This window comes from Sturnira hondurensis, unplaced genomic scaffold, assembly GCF_014824575.4.
Source record: "Sturnira hondurensis isolate 20B ecotype Veracruz unplaced genomic scaffold, ASM1482457v3 Scaffold0007406, whole genome shotgun sequence".
NCBI lineage: Eukaryota > Metazoa > Chordata > Mammalia > Chiroptera > Phyllostomidae > Sturnira > Sturnira hondurensis.
Genome location: NW_028080037.1, coordinates 8,930,225 through 8,945,477, shown reverse-complemented (window position 1 = coordinate 8,945,477; position 15,253 = coordinate 8,930,225). Strand labels below are relative to the sequence as shown.

Below are 15,253 nucleotides of genomic sequence, written 5' to 3'. Positions count from 1 at the left end.
AAGAGAAAAGACGCTTAGTGTCGGGTGGGGGCGGGGGCGGTCATCACGGCGAGTGCTCAGCACCCACGTACTTACACCAGGACTGTGTTCTCTCTCTGTCTGTCTCGTTCTGCCTCTCAGTACACACTGACTTATCCCTGCCTCTCAAGCCCGGCCTCTTTGCAGTTCCTTCCAAATTTCAAGTTACCTTTCTAGAATCGGTCTGAGAAACAGCGCCCCAGTTTCCCAAGCACAGCCAGCAGCCCTCTCTGATTGGAAAGCAGCTAAGAAAGCGAGAGGCCAGGCTGGGGAGGTTTGTGGATTGCTTGCTTTCTTTTTCTTAAGCCAAGTCCAGCCTCTGTCCCTTGGTAAGGTCTGGCCCAAGCCAGTCTGTGGAAGAAGAAAGCAGGGGACCTCACCTTCCCAGGAGCTCACCTTCAAGTCCCTTCTTTAATTAGATACCTCAGCCTCATGCCCAGTGTGGACACTCAGGAGTAAAAGTGGAGCTGCCAGCCGTCTCAGCCTCCACTTACACAGTAGATATCCTGGGTTTGGTGCAGGGAAGAACCAGGGTTCACAGAGAGTTAAAGAAGCAAGGGAGCAGGGCAGACCAGTCCTCCCCCAAACGAGGAGGGACATGTGGTTCTGGGTGGTTTTCCTGCACACCTGAACCCCGGCCGCAAGATGCTGGAAGACACTCAGTTGGGTGATACACGAGCCGCACATGCTCACACACACAGCAGAGAAATGACACAGCGTGAGGGCGATGCATGAATACATGGAGAGAAACACACACACACAGCAACACCAGATGGAGAACGCAGCCCAGGCTGGGCCGGGTAGTCATTATTCCCTCACTCACACTGAGGGACTGGCGGGTTATGTAATGCAAGCTGCACAGGGGGAATGCTGGACTTGCTAACCAGCCCCCCCAGGGCATCCAGGAGGTGGTGCCTCCTCCGGGGGGATGTCTGCACCCATTCCTGCTCTCAGAGGCAGCAGGAACTTGTCAGCTGTCTTAGCCCCGGAGTGACCCTGGGAAGCCGCTAAAAGGGAAACGAGGGAGTGAGTGTCACTTTGTTAGTAGTGGCAGATGGGTGTTCTCTCTCTGAGCCGAGGCGTGGTGAAGATGCCGGCAGAGGGGGTGCCAGGGTACAGATGGAGCTGAGGATAAGGAAAGAGATGGACAGGTTCTTCACTGTCTCCCACCTGTCCCCAATCCACCCACAGCCAGAGATCACCTGTCTCAACCCAGGCACATAAGATACACATCACTGCCTTCTGTATACATGCCCCAGGTATATACACCCACCTGGGGCATAGCATCCTGTTGGCTTTTGGTACCCCAACCACACCTCATGTCCCTGAGGCTGGGGGAGCTGGTGGCAGTTGCAAAAGTAACTAGAATAGAAATTTTTAAAACCTAGGGTAGAAGTAGAAAAGCTCAGGCTCAAGAGTTAGACCAGTCCTTTCTCTGCCATCTATCTCCACCTGACCTTGGACAAGTCACTGACCCTTCCCTAGCCTTGGTCTTCTCATCTGTCGAAGGGTTATTGTATAAACTAAAGGAAAAAACCTATGTTAAGAGTGCCTGTGCTCAGTAAATGTCCGCTATAATTAATCTTCTGAGATTTTTCTTCTTCATTCAACAAATACTCATTGAGCACCTGCTACGTGCTTGTGTTTACCTGGGGGCACACAGTTCGTGCTTCCTAATGTTTCTCTGTTAGGGTTCAGGCAGCCTGTGGAGTGCATATGTCCTTCAAAGTTCTGTACAGACCTGTGTCTTTGGTAATTATTTTACCCGGTTTGGTTTTTAATGTGGCCAGATCTGTCCTTTTGAACCTGGAACAAGTCGACAATTACAATGAGGGTCATAAAGGCCAATGGACATCTCTCATTGGTGGTTTCACAGAAGGCTCCCCCCCACCAGGGGTTTTTTTGTGGGAGCTTTGGGGGTGGTGGGAATGGAGAGCTCAAAGATCCATGGGCTGAGCTCCTGACCTATGGATAGAAACTGTTTTTGAAACTTGGGGAGACAAAGGCCGCAAGTGTGACAAACTGGAGGGGTGGCTTCTTGTGGTAGGAGAAAATAAGAGAGATCGTGTGATTCTGGTGTTTCGATTTCTGGGGCTGACCATTTGTAGTCTCTCCAGGGTTTGATCATGGAGTAAACCCAGGCAATTTGTGAGTAACTGGGGAAGTGTCCTCCTTGGAGACAAAGGATTTTGTAGCAGCTTGGCTTCAGAACTCCAGAGCGCCTTAGGGCTAGATTTCTGAGTTTCCCATCTTCGTTCTGAAGGTAGCATTGGGCACTCCATAGCGATCTCTTTTTCAGTGGAGTCTTTAGAATTTTGTATGTATAATATCAAGTCATCTGCAAATAATGACAGTTTTACTTCCTCCTTTCCATTTTGGATGCCTTTTATTTCTTCTTCCTGTCTGATCTCTGTGGCTAAAACTTCTGGAGCTATGTTGAATAAGAGCCGTGGAAGCAGATGTCCCTGTCGTGTTCTTTTTTTTTTTTTTAAAAAGACTTTATTTATTTATCTTTTTTAGAGGGTAAGGGAAGGAGAGAGGGAGAGAAATATCAATGTATGGTTGCCTCTTGTATGTCCCCTGCTGGGAACTGGCCTGCAACCCAGGCATGTGCCCTGACTGGGAATCGAACCGCGATCCTTTTGTTTGCAGGCCCGCGCTCAGTCCACTGAGCCACACCAGCCAGGGCGTCCCTGTCGTGTTCTTGATCTTAAGGGAAACACTTTTAGTTTTTGCCCTTTGAGTATGATGTTGGGTGTAGGTTTTCACATATGTGGCCTTTATGATCCCCCTATTCCCACTTTGCTGAAAGGGTTTTTTTTTTAATCATAAATAGGTGCTGGATTTTATTGGATGCTTTTTCGGCATCTCTTGATGTGATCATATGATTTTCTCTCCATCCCCTCCCTCACTCCTTCTCTTTGGCTCAGGAAGCCGTAGGTCTCATCTGCGTCTCGAGGGCTGGCAATGCCCAGAGAATAGTCCACGAGAGTATGCGTCACCTCTAGACTCATCCTCCAGCTACTTCTCCTCACAGTCTGCCTGACCTGTTGCTTAGGGACAGGTCCCACTGCTTCTCCTGACATCTGCCTGATCGGCCGTCACTTCCTTAGAGAACAAGGAAGGAGGCAGACGCATGAAATCATGCCACCGACAGCCAAACAGCAATGAGTGGGTGACGCCAAGTTGACGTCAAAGACAAGCCCAAGAGACTCGCCACGGCCCCTGCAGCCCCCACCCCCAGCTCCTTCTCAGCACAGCCTGAAGCTGGGCTCCTCCTGACCAGGTCCCCTTGGCTCAACATAGTCTGAGGCTTTCAGACCCTCGGGCACTGGACACCATGGAGAACCACATCTTCAGCGTCCAGCAAATCCAACCCAACGTGATTTCTGTCCGCCTCTTCAAGCGCAAAGTGGGGGGCCTGGGCTTCCTGGTGAAGGAGCGGGTGAGCAAGCCCCCCGTGATCATCTCCGACCTGATTCGAGGGGGAGCTGCGGAGCAGAGTGGCCTCATCCAGGCTGGAGACATCATCCTGGCGGTCAATGGCCAGCCGTTGGTGGACCTAAGTTATGAGAGCGCCCTGGAGGTGCTCCGGGGCATTGCCTCCGAGACCCACGTGGTCCTTATCCTGCGTGGCCCTGAGGGCTTCACCACGCACCTGGAGACTACCTTTACTGGGGACGGGACCCCCAAGACCATCCGGGTAACACAGCCCTTGGGTCCCCCCACCACGGCTGTCGATCTGTCGCACCAGGCATCAGCCTTCAAAGAGCAGCCGCCAGCAGTGGGTGGGGCCACTGGTCCTGGCAATGGGCCACAGCATGCTCATGACAATGGGCAGGAAGCTGGCTCACTGTCCCACACCAACGGTCTGGCACCCAAGCCCCCAGGCCCAGACCCTGCCAAGAAGAATGCTGGAGTCACCCTTCAGGGCCGTGGGGACCACAATGACTTGCTCAAAGAGATAGAGCCTGTGCTGGACCTTCTCACCAGTGGTGACAGAGGGATCAACGGAGGGGGACCGGACAAAGCAGAGACAAAAGATGCAGGAGTCCAGGTGGACAGGTAAGCCCCACAGGTGTGCATGCGAGCATGTGCTGAAGCTCAGCCTCACAGCCCAGAAGCCAACCTGAGCTGCCCCTGACATCTGTGAATGGGCACAGCCACTCACTAACCTTCCCCTCTTTCCCTTCAAATGTAATTGCAAGAGCAGAATGGACGTAGCTTCTAGGACATATCTCTTGCCATGAATCCAGAGTTGTTACTCGTTGTAGCTGGTGCCGTGTCTTCTGATCTTGATCCCATAGGACCCTCCAGCAACCCCACAAAATGAGTATGTTTGCAATCCACATGTCAGGGGTGAGGAAACTGTGGCTCAGAGAGGAGGGGCCTTCCCCAAGGTCACTCAGTACGTGAGGTGGGTGTCAAGGCCCTGGAAAGAGAGGGGAACTGAGCACTGGGAACCCTCAGCCCAAGCCTGTTCTCTCCTGGGACCGCCAGTTGAGGGCAAAGAGGGTTATAAAGGAGGGGGTTAGAATCGAGGAAGAGAATTGGCCCCAACTCCCCAAACGGGGGTCCTGCATGGATTCCGAGGGAGTGGACACTAGAACTTGAAGAACTGGGTGCCAGCCCCTCTGTGTGTGCCATGTCAGCATTTTTGATTCTGTAGAGAGGAAAGCTGGCAACACAGTGGTTAATTCTAGTTCCTTCTCTGGGGAGGACTCGGCAGGGACGGGGCCAGGTGGTAGGAGAGAGAGAGGTTTCTCTCTTCCACCCCCCCTCTCATTTTCGCTCCAGCACTGACCCATGGCCCCCCTTGCTACCATGGTGGGGCCAGGCAGACCCTTCTTATCTACCCCCTCTGTGGAGGGGGGCTCAGGTATGGCCCCCCCCCAAAATTGTGAGATTGTCAAACAAGAAGGACTCTCTAACAGCAGCCCTTTTATCAGCCAGCCCTGAGCAGCCCCTCACAGGCATCATCTCAGGGCAGCAGCCTTTGTCTCCCCGAAGATGAGGGAGGGGCACAGCGATCTCACACATAACCCGACCTGCTTTCCCAACTTGGGTGGCTGCACCCGAGTGCTGAGCCCAGCTCGATCCATCACAGCCCTCCCTCTAGTTATTCTGTCAACCTTGCACGTGGAGCGATTGTTTGACCAAAAGCAGTAGAGAAACAACTGTTTTGGAGGAGGTAAGATTTGGGGGAAAGCAACAGAGGGCAAGTACAGGGCTCTGGGAAACCCGCTGATGTGGAGGGTTCTGAGGATGAAGAATATTTAACAACAGCATGTGTTCCCCAGGCTCGGTGGCTCACACCCGTGCTGGACTCAGAGTCCCCTCTCCATTTTTAAACAAATAGTTTGAAGTGTTCCCTTCACTGGCCAGAAGCTAATTCATGAATCATATAACCAACACACACTTTACATTTTTTTAAAATCAATATAATGACCTAACTATAAAATAAAGGGAAAAGAGCATAAAAGTAATTTACGATAAAAAGAACCTATAATTTAATATATCAGCGCTCCAGCATGACTCTGCTGGAATGGTCAGATGTTTGCACCTAAGCAGAGAATTGCTGCAGACACAACCGTGTCACAGGCAGACTGACACAGGTGTGTTGTTTTGGCATCTCGGATGTCACCAGCTGCGTCGTCGCCTTGGTGACATGATTTTCTGAAATGGTGAATAGCTTTCAATAAAGCGATGCCCTGTCTGTCTTTGATTTTGTTGCAATAGCACTTCACATGGGAAATTGGGCATATATTTTAAAGTCTTACATATATACCTAAGAGCGGATTAGAATTGTGGCTCAGAAATTTAAGCATTTTTAAAAATCTGTATGAACGTCCAAAGGCTCTGACTGTTTGGCAGTCAGAACACTTTTCCCTTGTGTGGGGGTGTCCTTGGTGGTACAGAGTATTCACGACCCCAGATGCCACTTCCCTCCTATGGACAACCATAAGTGCCCCCCACAAATTCCCAAACTGCCTCACTGAAATATAAGTGCCTTGCTAAAAGTCGCTGTCCCAAGTTGGGAAAGGGAAACGCAGACATAGAATGTCTTTGCGGTCACTCTGGGGGCTGGCAGGCCGGGGAGAATACAGGCCCCTCGGAGCATGTGGCTACCTGGAAGTTAGAGACCCTCCCGGGGCCTCTCCATCCAAGCTACATTTTGGAGGCGGGGTCAAAATAGGCATTCTTGAGGCTGCATGAGCAGGCCACAATGAGGCAGGCTGCCCATGCTGCCAGCCGGGCCTAGAGCCCCACAGCCAGGTCACATGTACTGGCCTGTGAGTTCTGGGGTCTGAGAGAGGTGGCTTCTCAGCAGTGACCTGACCTGTTCTCTCGGTCTCATTCCCTTCCTTCCGTCCCTCTTTCCTTTCAGACAGTCTGCTCCATCTAGTCTTTTACATTCATGGAGCATCCCTCATCCTGTTGTTTGGGGTGCTGGTCCTTACCTCAGCCTCATCCCTTCATTCCTGGGGGGCGGATAGCCTTGCCAGGTGGCGGCGGCGTGTGAGTGCAGGAAAGAGAAATCCAGGACCTCCTGCACTTGGGAACGGTCGCTTTAAGATGCTACATGTCAGGGGCTATCCAGGTTATCCGCTTGCTGCCCTGAAGGAGGGTTCTAACGAGGCCAAGATCTCCGGCCCAGCATCCATCTGGACCAGCCGGTCAGGCTCGCCTTGTGCTCCGATAACTTCTCCTCCACTTGTGGGGCACTCAGTTACTTACAGATTACCTCCTTGCGTGAATGAGGCTCCACAAGTAGGGCATGTGGTTTTAGTCCTCTTTATAGATGAGAGAATTGAAGCTCAAAAGAGGTGAGGCATCTTGTCCAGGGTCACACAGCACTGCCCTGGTTCTACCTAGAAATCCCACAATGAGTTGAAGAGAAACCAGGCAACAGAATGTGGCTGAAGAAACAGAAGTCAATTTGAACCCTAGAGAATCAGCTTAATGGGATTGGGGGCCTCCTATGTGACAAGCCTGAGTTTCGTTTTTGGTTTTTAGCAGGTGTTTTTTATTGTGGTAAAATTGGTATACAAGATTATATCTATTTCAGGTATATAACATACAGTATTTGTATACACTACATAGTGTTCACCATTGTATGTCTAGTTCCCATCCATCACCGCGAAACTGATCCCCTTTGCCATTTTGCCCTCTCCCTACACCCTTCCCCTCTAGTAACCACCAATCTGTTCTCTGCATCACTGGGTTTGTTTTTGAGACTTCACATATAAGTGAAATCATACGGCATTTGTCTTTTCTTCCTCTGACTTACCTCACTTTGCAAAGTGCCCTCAAGATCCATCTAGGTTGTTGCAAATGTCTGAGTTTTGTCATCATTCTGTTCAGCCTCCACAGAGCACTCTGGGGGCGCCTAGCTGCACGCCATAGTCTTTACATCAAGTGCTCCATTTGCTCCTCATAGCGCCCTGTTTTCCTGATGTGGAAACCAAGGCTCAGAGAGGTGCAGATCACACAGCTAGCAAGCACCAAAGCCAGGACTTGACTCCAAGCCCATGCTGTTGACCTCTCCTGACTTTGGAGTTGGCACTGTTGACCACAGTTCACTTGACCACTACCCATCAAGGTTCTGAAGACATCAGCATATTTGCTCAGAGTCCAAACCCAGGGAAACTGAGGCCCTGGGGTACCATCTGCCAGAGATGCCACCCCCGAGACCTGACCTAGCCCAGCCGATGACCATGTGGATTCCAGGCCTGTCTGTGTCCGAGGAGCTCTCCCTGCCACACTTGACGTGCCTCGTAGCTTTGAACATTCTGATGGCATTTCGGCCGAGGGACTGAACCCAACACCCTCGCCTTTACACTGAACCTCAGCGCAGCCCTTCGTTCTCACCATGGCTGTTTGAGCATGAGTGGCTTCCCCAGTCCATCTTTTCCTGGGGTGGGGGGTGGACAATGACCCTGTTTATAGTTATTACTTGTGCCTTGTGCCATCTTTCCATCTGTGTCCCTGTCATCTTGTCACGTGGGCATCTACCCCTCATTCTGGGGAAGAGCTGTGGTGTAAGCCACAGACCCACCCCAAACTGCACGTCACCAGGGGCTTCTCACCATCTTTCATTCAGCAAACGTGGCTCGAGCATCTCTTCTACCTCAGACTCTGTCCTCGGAACTGGGGATCCATGGATGAACCTCTGCCACTGTGGAGTCAGATCATAGGTTTAATAAGAATAATAAGCAAATTGGCCATACAGTCCTTTTAGGCCATGACACCTGCTCTAAAGGAAATATAACTGATTTGAAGAAAAGTGGCCTGGAGGGTTGGGGAAGGCCCTTCTGAAGAGGCATCGTTAATACGGAGGCCAGAAGGTACAGAACATGCGAAGTCCGGGGTGGGTGTTCCTGGCAGGGGGCACAGCAGGGTCAAAGGCACCAGGGCAGGAATGGGGTTGGGATGTCCCCAAAAAGGAAGGACAGCCTCTGGGTCTTGAATGTAAGTAAGTAAGTAGGGGGAGAGTGGTAGGCAGTGGGGTCAGACACGGGGACAGGGGCCATCAGCTCTCCAGCCACTACGCCACCCGTCTCTGTCACCATCCACTCGTTGTGTCAGTTTCCGATGGGTTCTACAACAAATACCACAAACGTGGTGGCTTAGAACAACACACACTTGTGTCTCTGTGTACAGTTCCAGAGGGCTCATGTCTGGAGGCTCCAGGAAGGAATCGGTTTCCTTGCCTTTCCAACTTCCAGTGCTGCATTGCTTGCCTTCCCTAGCTCGTGAGCCCTTCCTCCATCTGCAAAGCCAGCATCTTTCTCCTGCCGACACAGGGACTTCCTCTTCTGTAGGGATGCAGTCTCGGCCTTCTCTTAGAGGGGCACCTATGACTGCATTTAGAGCCCATGATTGCATTTAGGACATGATCCAGGATAATCTCCCCACTTTCAAAACCCTTAAACACGCTTGCAAAAATTCTTTTTCCATGTGAAGTGACATATATATGGGTCCCAGGGATGAGGACCTGAAGACTTTGGGGCCACCCTCTTCCAGCCAGGTCCCATTGAACAATATCATGGCCAGGTTCGTCACCATCAGTGTGAGGTCACACTATTGTAGTGGCCTTGCTTCTAGCCTCTGCCCTTTGCCACTCGCCAGCTACATGCTTTAGGAAAGCCCCCTGGGCCTCAGTTCCCCCATTTGCAAAAATGGTATTTGGACCAGATGAGCCCTAAGAATTCTTCCAGAACAACCACTGGTTGGAAAATCAATGGTGGCTACTCTCATCACAAGCCAAGCAATTGATGAGTGCCCTGTGGTGAGGCCACACCCAGAAAGTTTCCCGCCAGTTTTCCTGCTCCATTTGACTTCCCTGGCACAGGAACTCCAACATCCCTTTAGGTCAGAGGTCACACCCAATGCTCCCACAAGGTCTGTTTGGCCTGCAGAGTTTTCCGAAAAAGTGAAATTGTGGCAAAGTAGAAGATTCCACAGATTTCACATTAAAACTGATTTCTAGTCTTTCCTGCAATAAAATACCAGAAGAGCTATTAGCAGAAAGTCCACCTCCCGGTGAGACAGCCAGCCTCAGGAGCTGGCCCAGGGCTGCCCTGGGCTCCCCAGTGTCCCAGGGTCCAAATTCAGCCCAATCCCCCATCTGTGGCCATCTGGACACTGGGGTTTGAGACCCCGTGCAGCTGGTGTGACGTGATAGAGTCATAGCTTTTCCTGACCCCAGAGCCCTCGCTTCACTTCTCAGCCACGGCCCTCGCTGTGGAGTTCTCCCAACAGCACACTTTTCTCTTTGTGGAGACCATTTTCTGTTCCAGCGTGATGAAATCTTGGAGGAAAGCTTCGCACATACCCGGACCCAGTGTCCACAGTCCCCAGGTCTTCCTGCTTTAACTCAGCTCCCAGTGTCCGCAGCCAGGTGGAGGCAGAAACCAAAGTCTGTTGGTGTGTGGAGGGCGAGAATGGGATTCAGAGAGAGTGTGGTGTCTGCTGAGAGACGCAGGCAGGGCTTCCTGCCAGGACCAGCTGCTCCTTGGCGGCCTCCTTGCCTGGTTGGGCTGGAGCTGGCAGCCCCCACCTGCAGGCTGCATGGTGCACACAGGCCTGGCCCACCTGTTCCCTATCCTGGGCCCTTGGGGTCAGCACTGGGCCAACCAACATGTGCACAAACTTTCTGCAGAGTCAGGCCCAGAGCCTCCCACACACTGCCACTGTGTGAAGAGAGGTCAGAGGGTCCCGGCTTCTAGGAAGCCTTGGTCAAAAGGATTTGACAGAGGTTCCTAGAGGTTTAGAGATGCCGTACTGCCGCCTCTTGGCTTGGGTATGATCACCTAGCTAGCAAAGTGGAAGAAAAAATGGCTTTGGGTCAGTCACTGCCAGCACGCACAGAAAATGCTCGCCAGGTGGGAGACGGAGTAAATATCAGGGCAGAGAATGATGGGAAGCAGGAGTCTGGAAGGGAAGCAGAGAATCCCCAAATGCCTAGGCTCCAGGAACAAGACATGACAGCCCAGAAAGGGTCTGAGTGCAGATGTCTCTGCCTCTGTCCCCCAACCTCCAGGGAAGATGCCCCCTTTCCAGGTAGGAGCCATGCATGCCTTCATTAGTCTTCAGAGACATGAAGACCTGAAGCGGCACTGCTGTAGCCACTAGCCACATGTAGTGATTTAAACTTAGCTACAGCTAAACAGAACTAAACGTTCGGGTCCTCGCTGACAATAGCCACACATCAAGTACTCTGTGGCCGCATGTGCCCAGTGGCTATAATACTAGACAGCCCAGATGTAGAGTGTGGCCGTGTGGCAGGCAATCTTGCTAGCCCGCACTGGCTTAGAGGAATCTTGACTGTTCATACAGAAGTAGCACTCCCCTCCCTCTGTTTCTGTCTGATCAACCCATAAGCAAATGCATTGTAAGAGTGAGGATCTCTTACAGAGATCCTCATAGCCAAGCGCTGTAAGCCTGACCCCATTTACCCATTGCCACAACCCTGCCAACAAGGCATTATTATTAACCCCATTTTAGAGATAAACAGACTGAGAATTAGAAAGGTTAAACATCCAAAATACCCAAAGTTGCACAGCTTACAACCAGCAAAGCCGAGCTGTTGAACTCAGTTTCATCCGATGCATTGTCAGTGCTCGTAACCCTCAGGTGGCACCGCCAGACAAACCCATCGGGCAGGCAGGTCCCAGAGCAGATTTCCCTTGGATCTACTCATCACTGCCAGGCTGGGGGTGGGAGTCCATCCAGGCCTACTTCTAATGTTGCCCCCTGAGTGAGTGGAAGCAAAATCGCTCAACCTGCTAGTCCGCCCAGTGCCGTATTAAAAATATTCTTCCCCTGCCAGCCACGTGGGACTCTTGAATAAGTTGGTGTTGATAGAGCACTTTGGAAGCACTATTCACACAAAGTTGTTGAAGTCCTTTTTGAACGAGGATGATGAAAGCCGCTCTCTCCCTGGAGACTCGAGTAAGACAAGCCATGCGAGCCATTTCCAAGTTGCCTAGGTAATTGTACCCTGTAATTTTGTAAACTGACCTCGTTCTGTGAGAGATGTTGGATTACTTGCTCTTCCGCCTCTGACTTAAAGTGAGCATCCTGACGTGTTTTTCCTGTCTCTCTCTTTTAAAAAAGGAAGAGTCCAGGCTGAGCATCAGCCTAGTTAGGCCTAGTTGCAGATCCTGGCTCTGCTTTGTGAAGGTGGTGAGACCTGGCAAACTCACCCAGCCTCTCTGGGCTCAGTTTTCACATCTGTAAAATTGAGCTTTTAATCTCTGTTGAGATGAAATGAAACAACTTCCATGCAAGTCCCTGGTACATTACAAATGCTCAGACGGTATCAACCTCATCCCTTCCCTGCCAAATCCGTTTTCGGTCACGTGATGTCACAGAAGCAGGAGTTTCAGAGCTGAGAGGGAGCTGAAGGGCATTTCGAGGAGCCCTCTCGACAGACAGTTCCTGTTTGTCACCATGTAGGTAAACCATCAACCTGGGTTCTGTAATCAAGAACCAGTCCCCATGTGTTTTGGTGACATTTTAAAGGGGGTAAAACAGTGTGTTCTCTCTGACAATTGCAGACCTCTCCAAGTGGGAGAGCAGAAGTGGCTTTGACATGGGCCACCAGAACTATGTAAAATGCAACAAGGAGGGCGAGTCTGGCTGGACCCAAGTAAGCAGCTGGAGCGGGGGCTCCAGGCCGTGCACTCACTAGGGCCCTGGCTTCTGATTCATCCCGAATAGCTGTCGGCACCAGATTGAAGGTCCGGGTGAGTTATGGAGCCAGGATCAGAGGTCCCCAGAGCTGGGAACATAGAACAGAGGGCTAGACACAGGCCAGCCTGTATGCCTGGGACCAAAACCAAGATGCGCCACAGCATACGCCAAGGTGTCCAAAGCTGGGGAGCAGGCAGATGCCACAGTCAGAGTAAAGCTGGGTGGGAGGCTCGGAAAGAAGCAGGTTGTCAGGAAGCGGGAGGGCAGCACTCAGGGGAGGAAGAGCAGGCCTGGATTTCAATGCACAGCCTATCCCCTCCCAGCCCTGATTTCTCTCCTTTTCAGAGGATGGCTGAGAGAGCCTCCTCCCGAACCTGTTCCAGTGCCAGGCCTGGGAGCAAGAAGAGCTGTGTGGTTAAGAGTCAGGCTGGAGAGGCAGGAACAAGCCTGAGTTTGAATCCCGACTCTGCCATCACTAGGCGTGTTTCTTGGGCTGGTGATTTAACCTCTCTGAGCCTCTGTTTCCTCATCCAGTGATGACTAATGGTGGTCAAGATGGAGGAGGAAGGCGGTGCTGGTAATGATGGTGGTGAGGATAATGATGAGAGGGATTATGGCGGTGGTGATGTGACAATGAGGATGATGGTGACATTGATGGTTATGCTTGGAATAGAGAGCAGCTGGGTGGTGTTGATATGATGGTGATGATCACAAGGATGGTGATGATAACGATGATAATGATGGTGACATGATGGTAATGACAAGAGCCTCCACTTTAGAATGGACGTGAAGAGTGGGCTGGGGTGCTGTGACCTTGAACAATTCAGCTTTTGTCACCTCTGCCATCGCTAAAATGGTGATTGATACTCATATCTAATAGGGTTATCACAAAGATTAAACGAACAAAACGTGTGTAAAGTGCTCAGTAAACATTAGCTACCATGATTAAAATTACTATTATTGATTTTTACGTTCCCTTGTTTTCAGAAGCGTTCCTATTTATCCTGGTCTGGGGTCCTTAGTCCTGTTAGCGGTGCCTCAGCACTGGAATGACTCGCCACCCTGGCCCACAGGACTTGTTTCCTCTGCTGTTCCTCCCGCCTCCTGCTTCTTACCTACGGAAGTCTAGTGGCCATTACTTTGTCCAAGGATTCTGCGTGGGGTTCAGCTAGGAGATGTGATTCCTTTGTTTTTAGATCTGTGAGGAAGGGGGTAAGGAGGAGCAAATCCTTGCCATGGCCAGCCTGAAGTGAAGTCCACAAAGATGGGTGTGTGCCAGCCGTCGGTGCCAACTTGGATGAGCTCACCTTTGAGTTCGACAGTGGGGCTGCCTTCCCACCTGTTGCTGGCCATCCTGTGAAGTGGCACGCTGGGCACCCAGTGCTCTCTGGCTCCTCACAGAGTCACATGGCTGAACAGTGGAGGTTCTGGATTGACTCGGGAATTCCAGAGCAGGGCAACCAGCTGGTGAGGGTAGCTGACATCATGCTGTCCTCACCTCTCCCCGACCTTGCCTTGCAGAAACCTGGACGACAAGTCTCACAAACCTCTACCCCTTGGCGTGGAGAACGACCGAGTCTTCAGTGACCTGTGGGGGAAGGGCAACGTGCCTGTGGTCCTCAACAACCCGTACTCAGAGAAGGAGCAGGTAAGCGGGCAATGCCAGCAGGGAAGGCACTGGGGCTGAGGCCAGGGGCACCTATCCCGGGGTGTGGACTTCGGCTTTGGTGTGTTTTGTTTTCTTTGTGAGCTTACCATTTCTCAGGCTTTAATTCTGCTTCTGCATTAAAGGTGCTCATATGGATCTGAATTGAAAAGATATAAAATATACATGGTGAAGAGATTTTCTCTCTCCCCTAATCCCAGCCACCTAATTTCTCTCCCTGTAGGCATTTATTATTCTTGTGCTCCTTGTATCGTAGACAAATACACACACACATTATTTTCATACTTTTTACATAAATGAAAGTCCATTACACATATTGTTTTGCACCTTGCTTGTTTACTTGTCAACGTATCTTGGAGATGAGTCCTAATTAGTAGATAAGAATGTCCTGGTTCTTTTTCACAGCTGCATAATTTCCCATTGTGTGGCTTGGCCACGTTCATTGAGACAGCCCTCCAAAATGGACACTCATAGGTCATTGCCAATACTTTGCTGTAAAGAATGACATTGTATAAATACCTTATTTGGCACATGGGCAGGCTTTTAAATAAAATCAGTCCCTAGAAGTAGAATTGTTGGGTCAAAGATCACGCTCACTTGTTCTTTGGGCAGACACTGAGAAATGGCACATCGCGAAGACTGTGCCGATCCCACCGGCTAGGTGGGAGCTTGTTTCCCCACAGCCTCGCCAGCTCAGTGTGTTGTCCAACTTTTCTGTCTCCGCCATTTGCTGGGGTGCAGTCTGGCAGCTGAGCGGGTACAGTTCCTAGAGTGGCTAGATTTGGCTGAGAACAGCAGCACCCTTTTCCCCCTGCCCAGGCAGGTGACGGACTGAATCGGTGCTGCCCTAGTGAGGCGTGTGGCTCTCACTGGCCACCTCTGTGCAGCAGCACAGTACAGGTGGACTAAGAAGCAGCGGGATGTCACGACAGGGAGATGGTCCAGGTTACTCAGCAGGTCTTCTTCTTCCTTCCCAACACCTGCCCCAAGCCACGGGTGGCCCAGCTTTCTCCTGGTGCCTGATCTATGGCACCTCTCACCACCGGCGCATCTAAGCAATGACTCAAAGCCTCTCTGCATAGCTTCGCAGGGGAGGATGGGACATTGCAGAGCCCAGTGGGGATCACTTTCCTTTCATAGCTGTTCATGGCTGGCCAAGGAGATAGGAGTTTGAGGGATTCTGCAGTAGGTCAGACCCATGCTCCTGGCCAATTATTTTACCTCTTGGAGGGACTTCTGGGAATGTTTGGAGGACAACCGTAGCTTCCTGTCATGCTGCCTCAAAAATCAAGGTCACATTGTGAGCGTGAGGGGACTTGGATGCATTAATGATTAAATGAACAAATTAAATTTTTCTTTATATTTCTT

General features: G+C 51.1%; 1 protein-coding gene across 1 annotated transcript in view; it reads left to right on the top strand.

The window, feature by feature from the left end:
- Positions 1 to 2,954: 2,954 nt before the first annotated feature.
- The window catches only part of NOS1 (nitric oxide synthase 1), a 68,360-nt gene continuing 56,061 nt past the window's right edge, over positions 2,955 to 15,253 (top strand). Inside the window, exons 1-2 of the mRNA XM_037052199.1 lie at positions 2,955 to 4,083; positions 13,741 to 13,867. Coding sequence (XP_036908094.1) covers positions 3,359 to 4,083; positions 13,741 to 13,867 — 852 coding nt within the window. The 5' untranslated portion in view covers positions 2,955 to 3,358. The remainder of the gene's footprint in view (positions 4,084 to 13,740; positions 13,868 to 15,253) is intronic.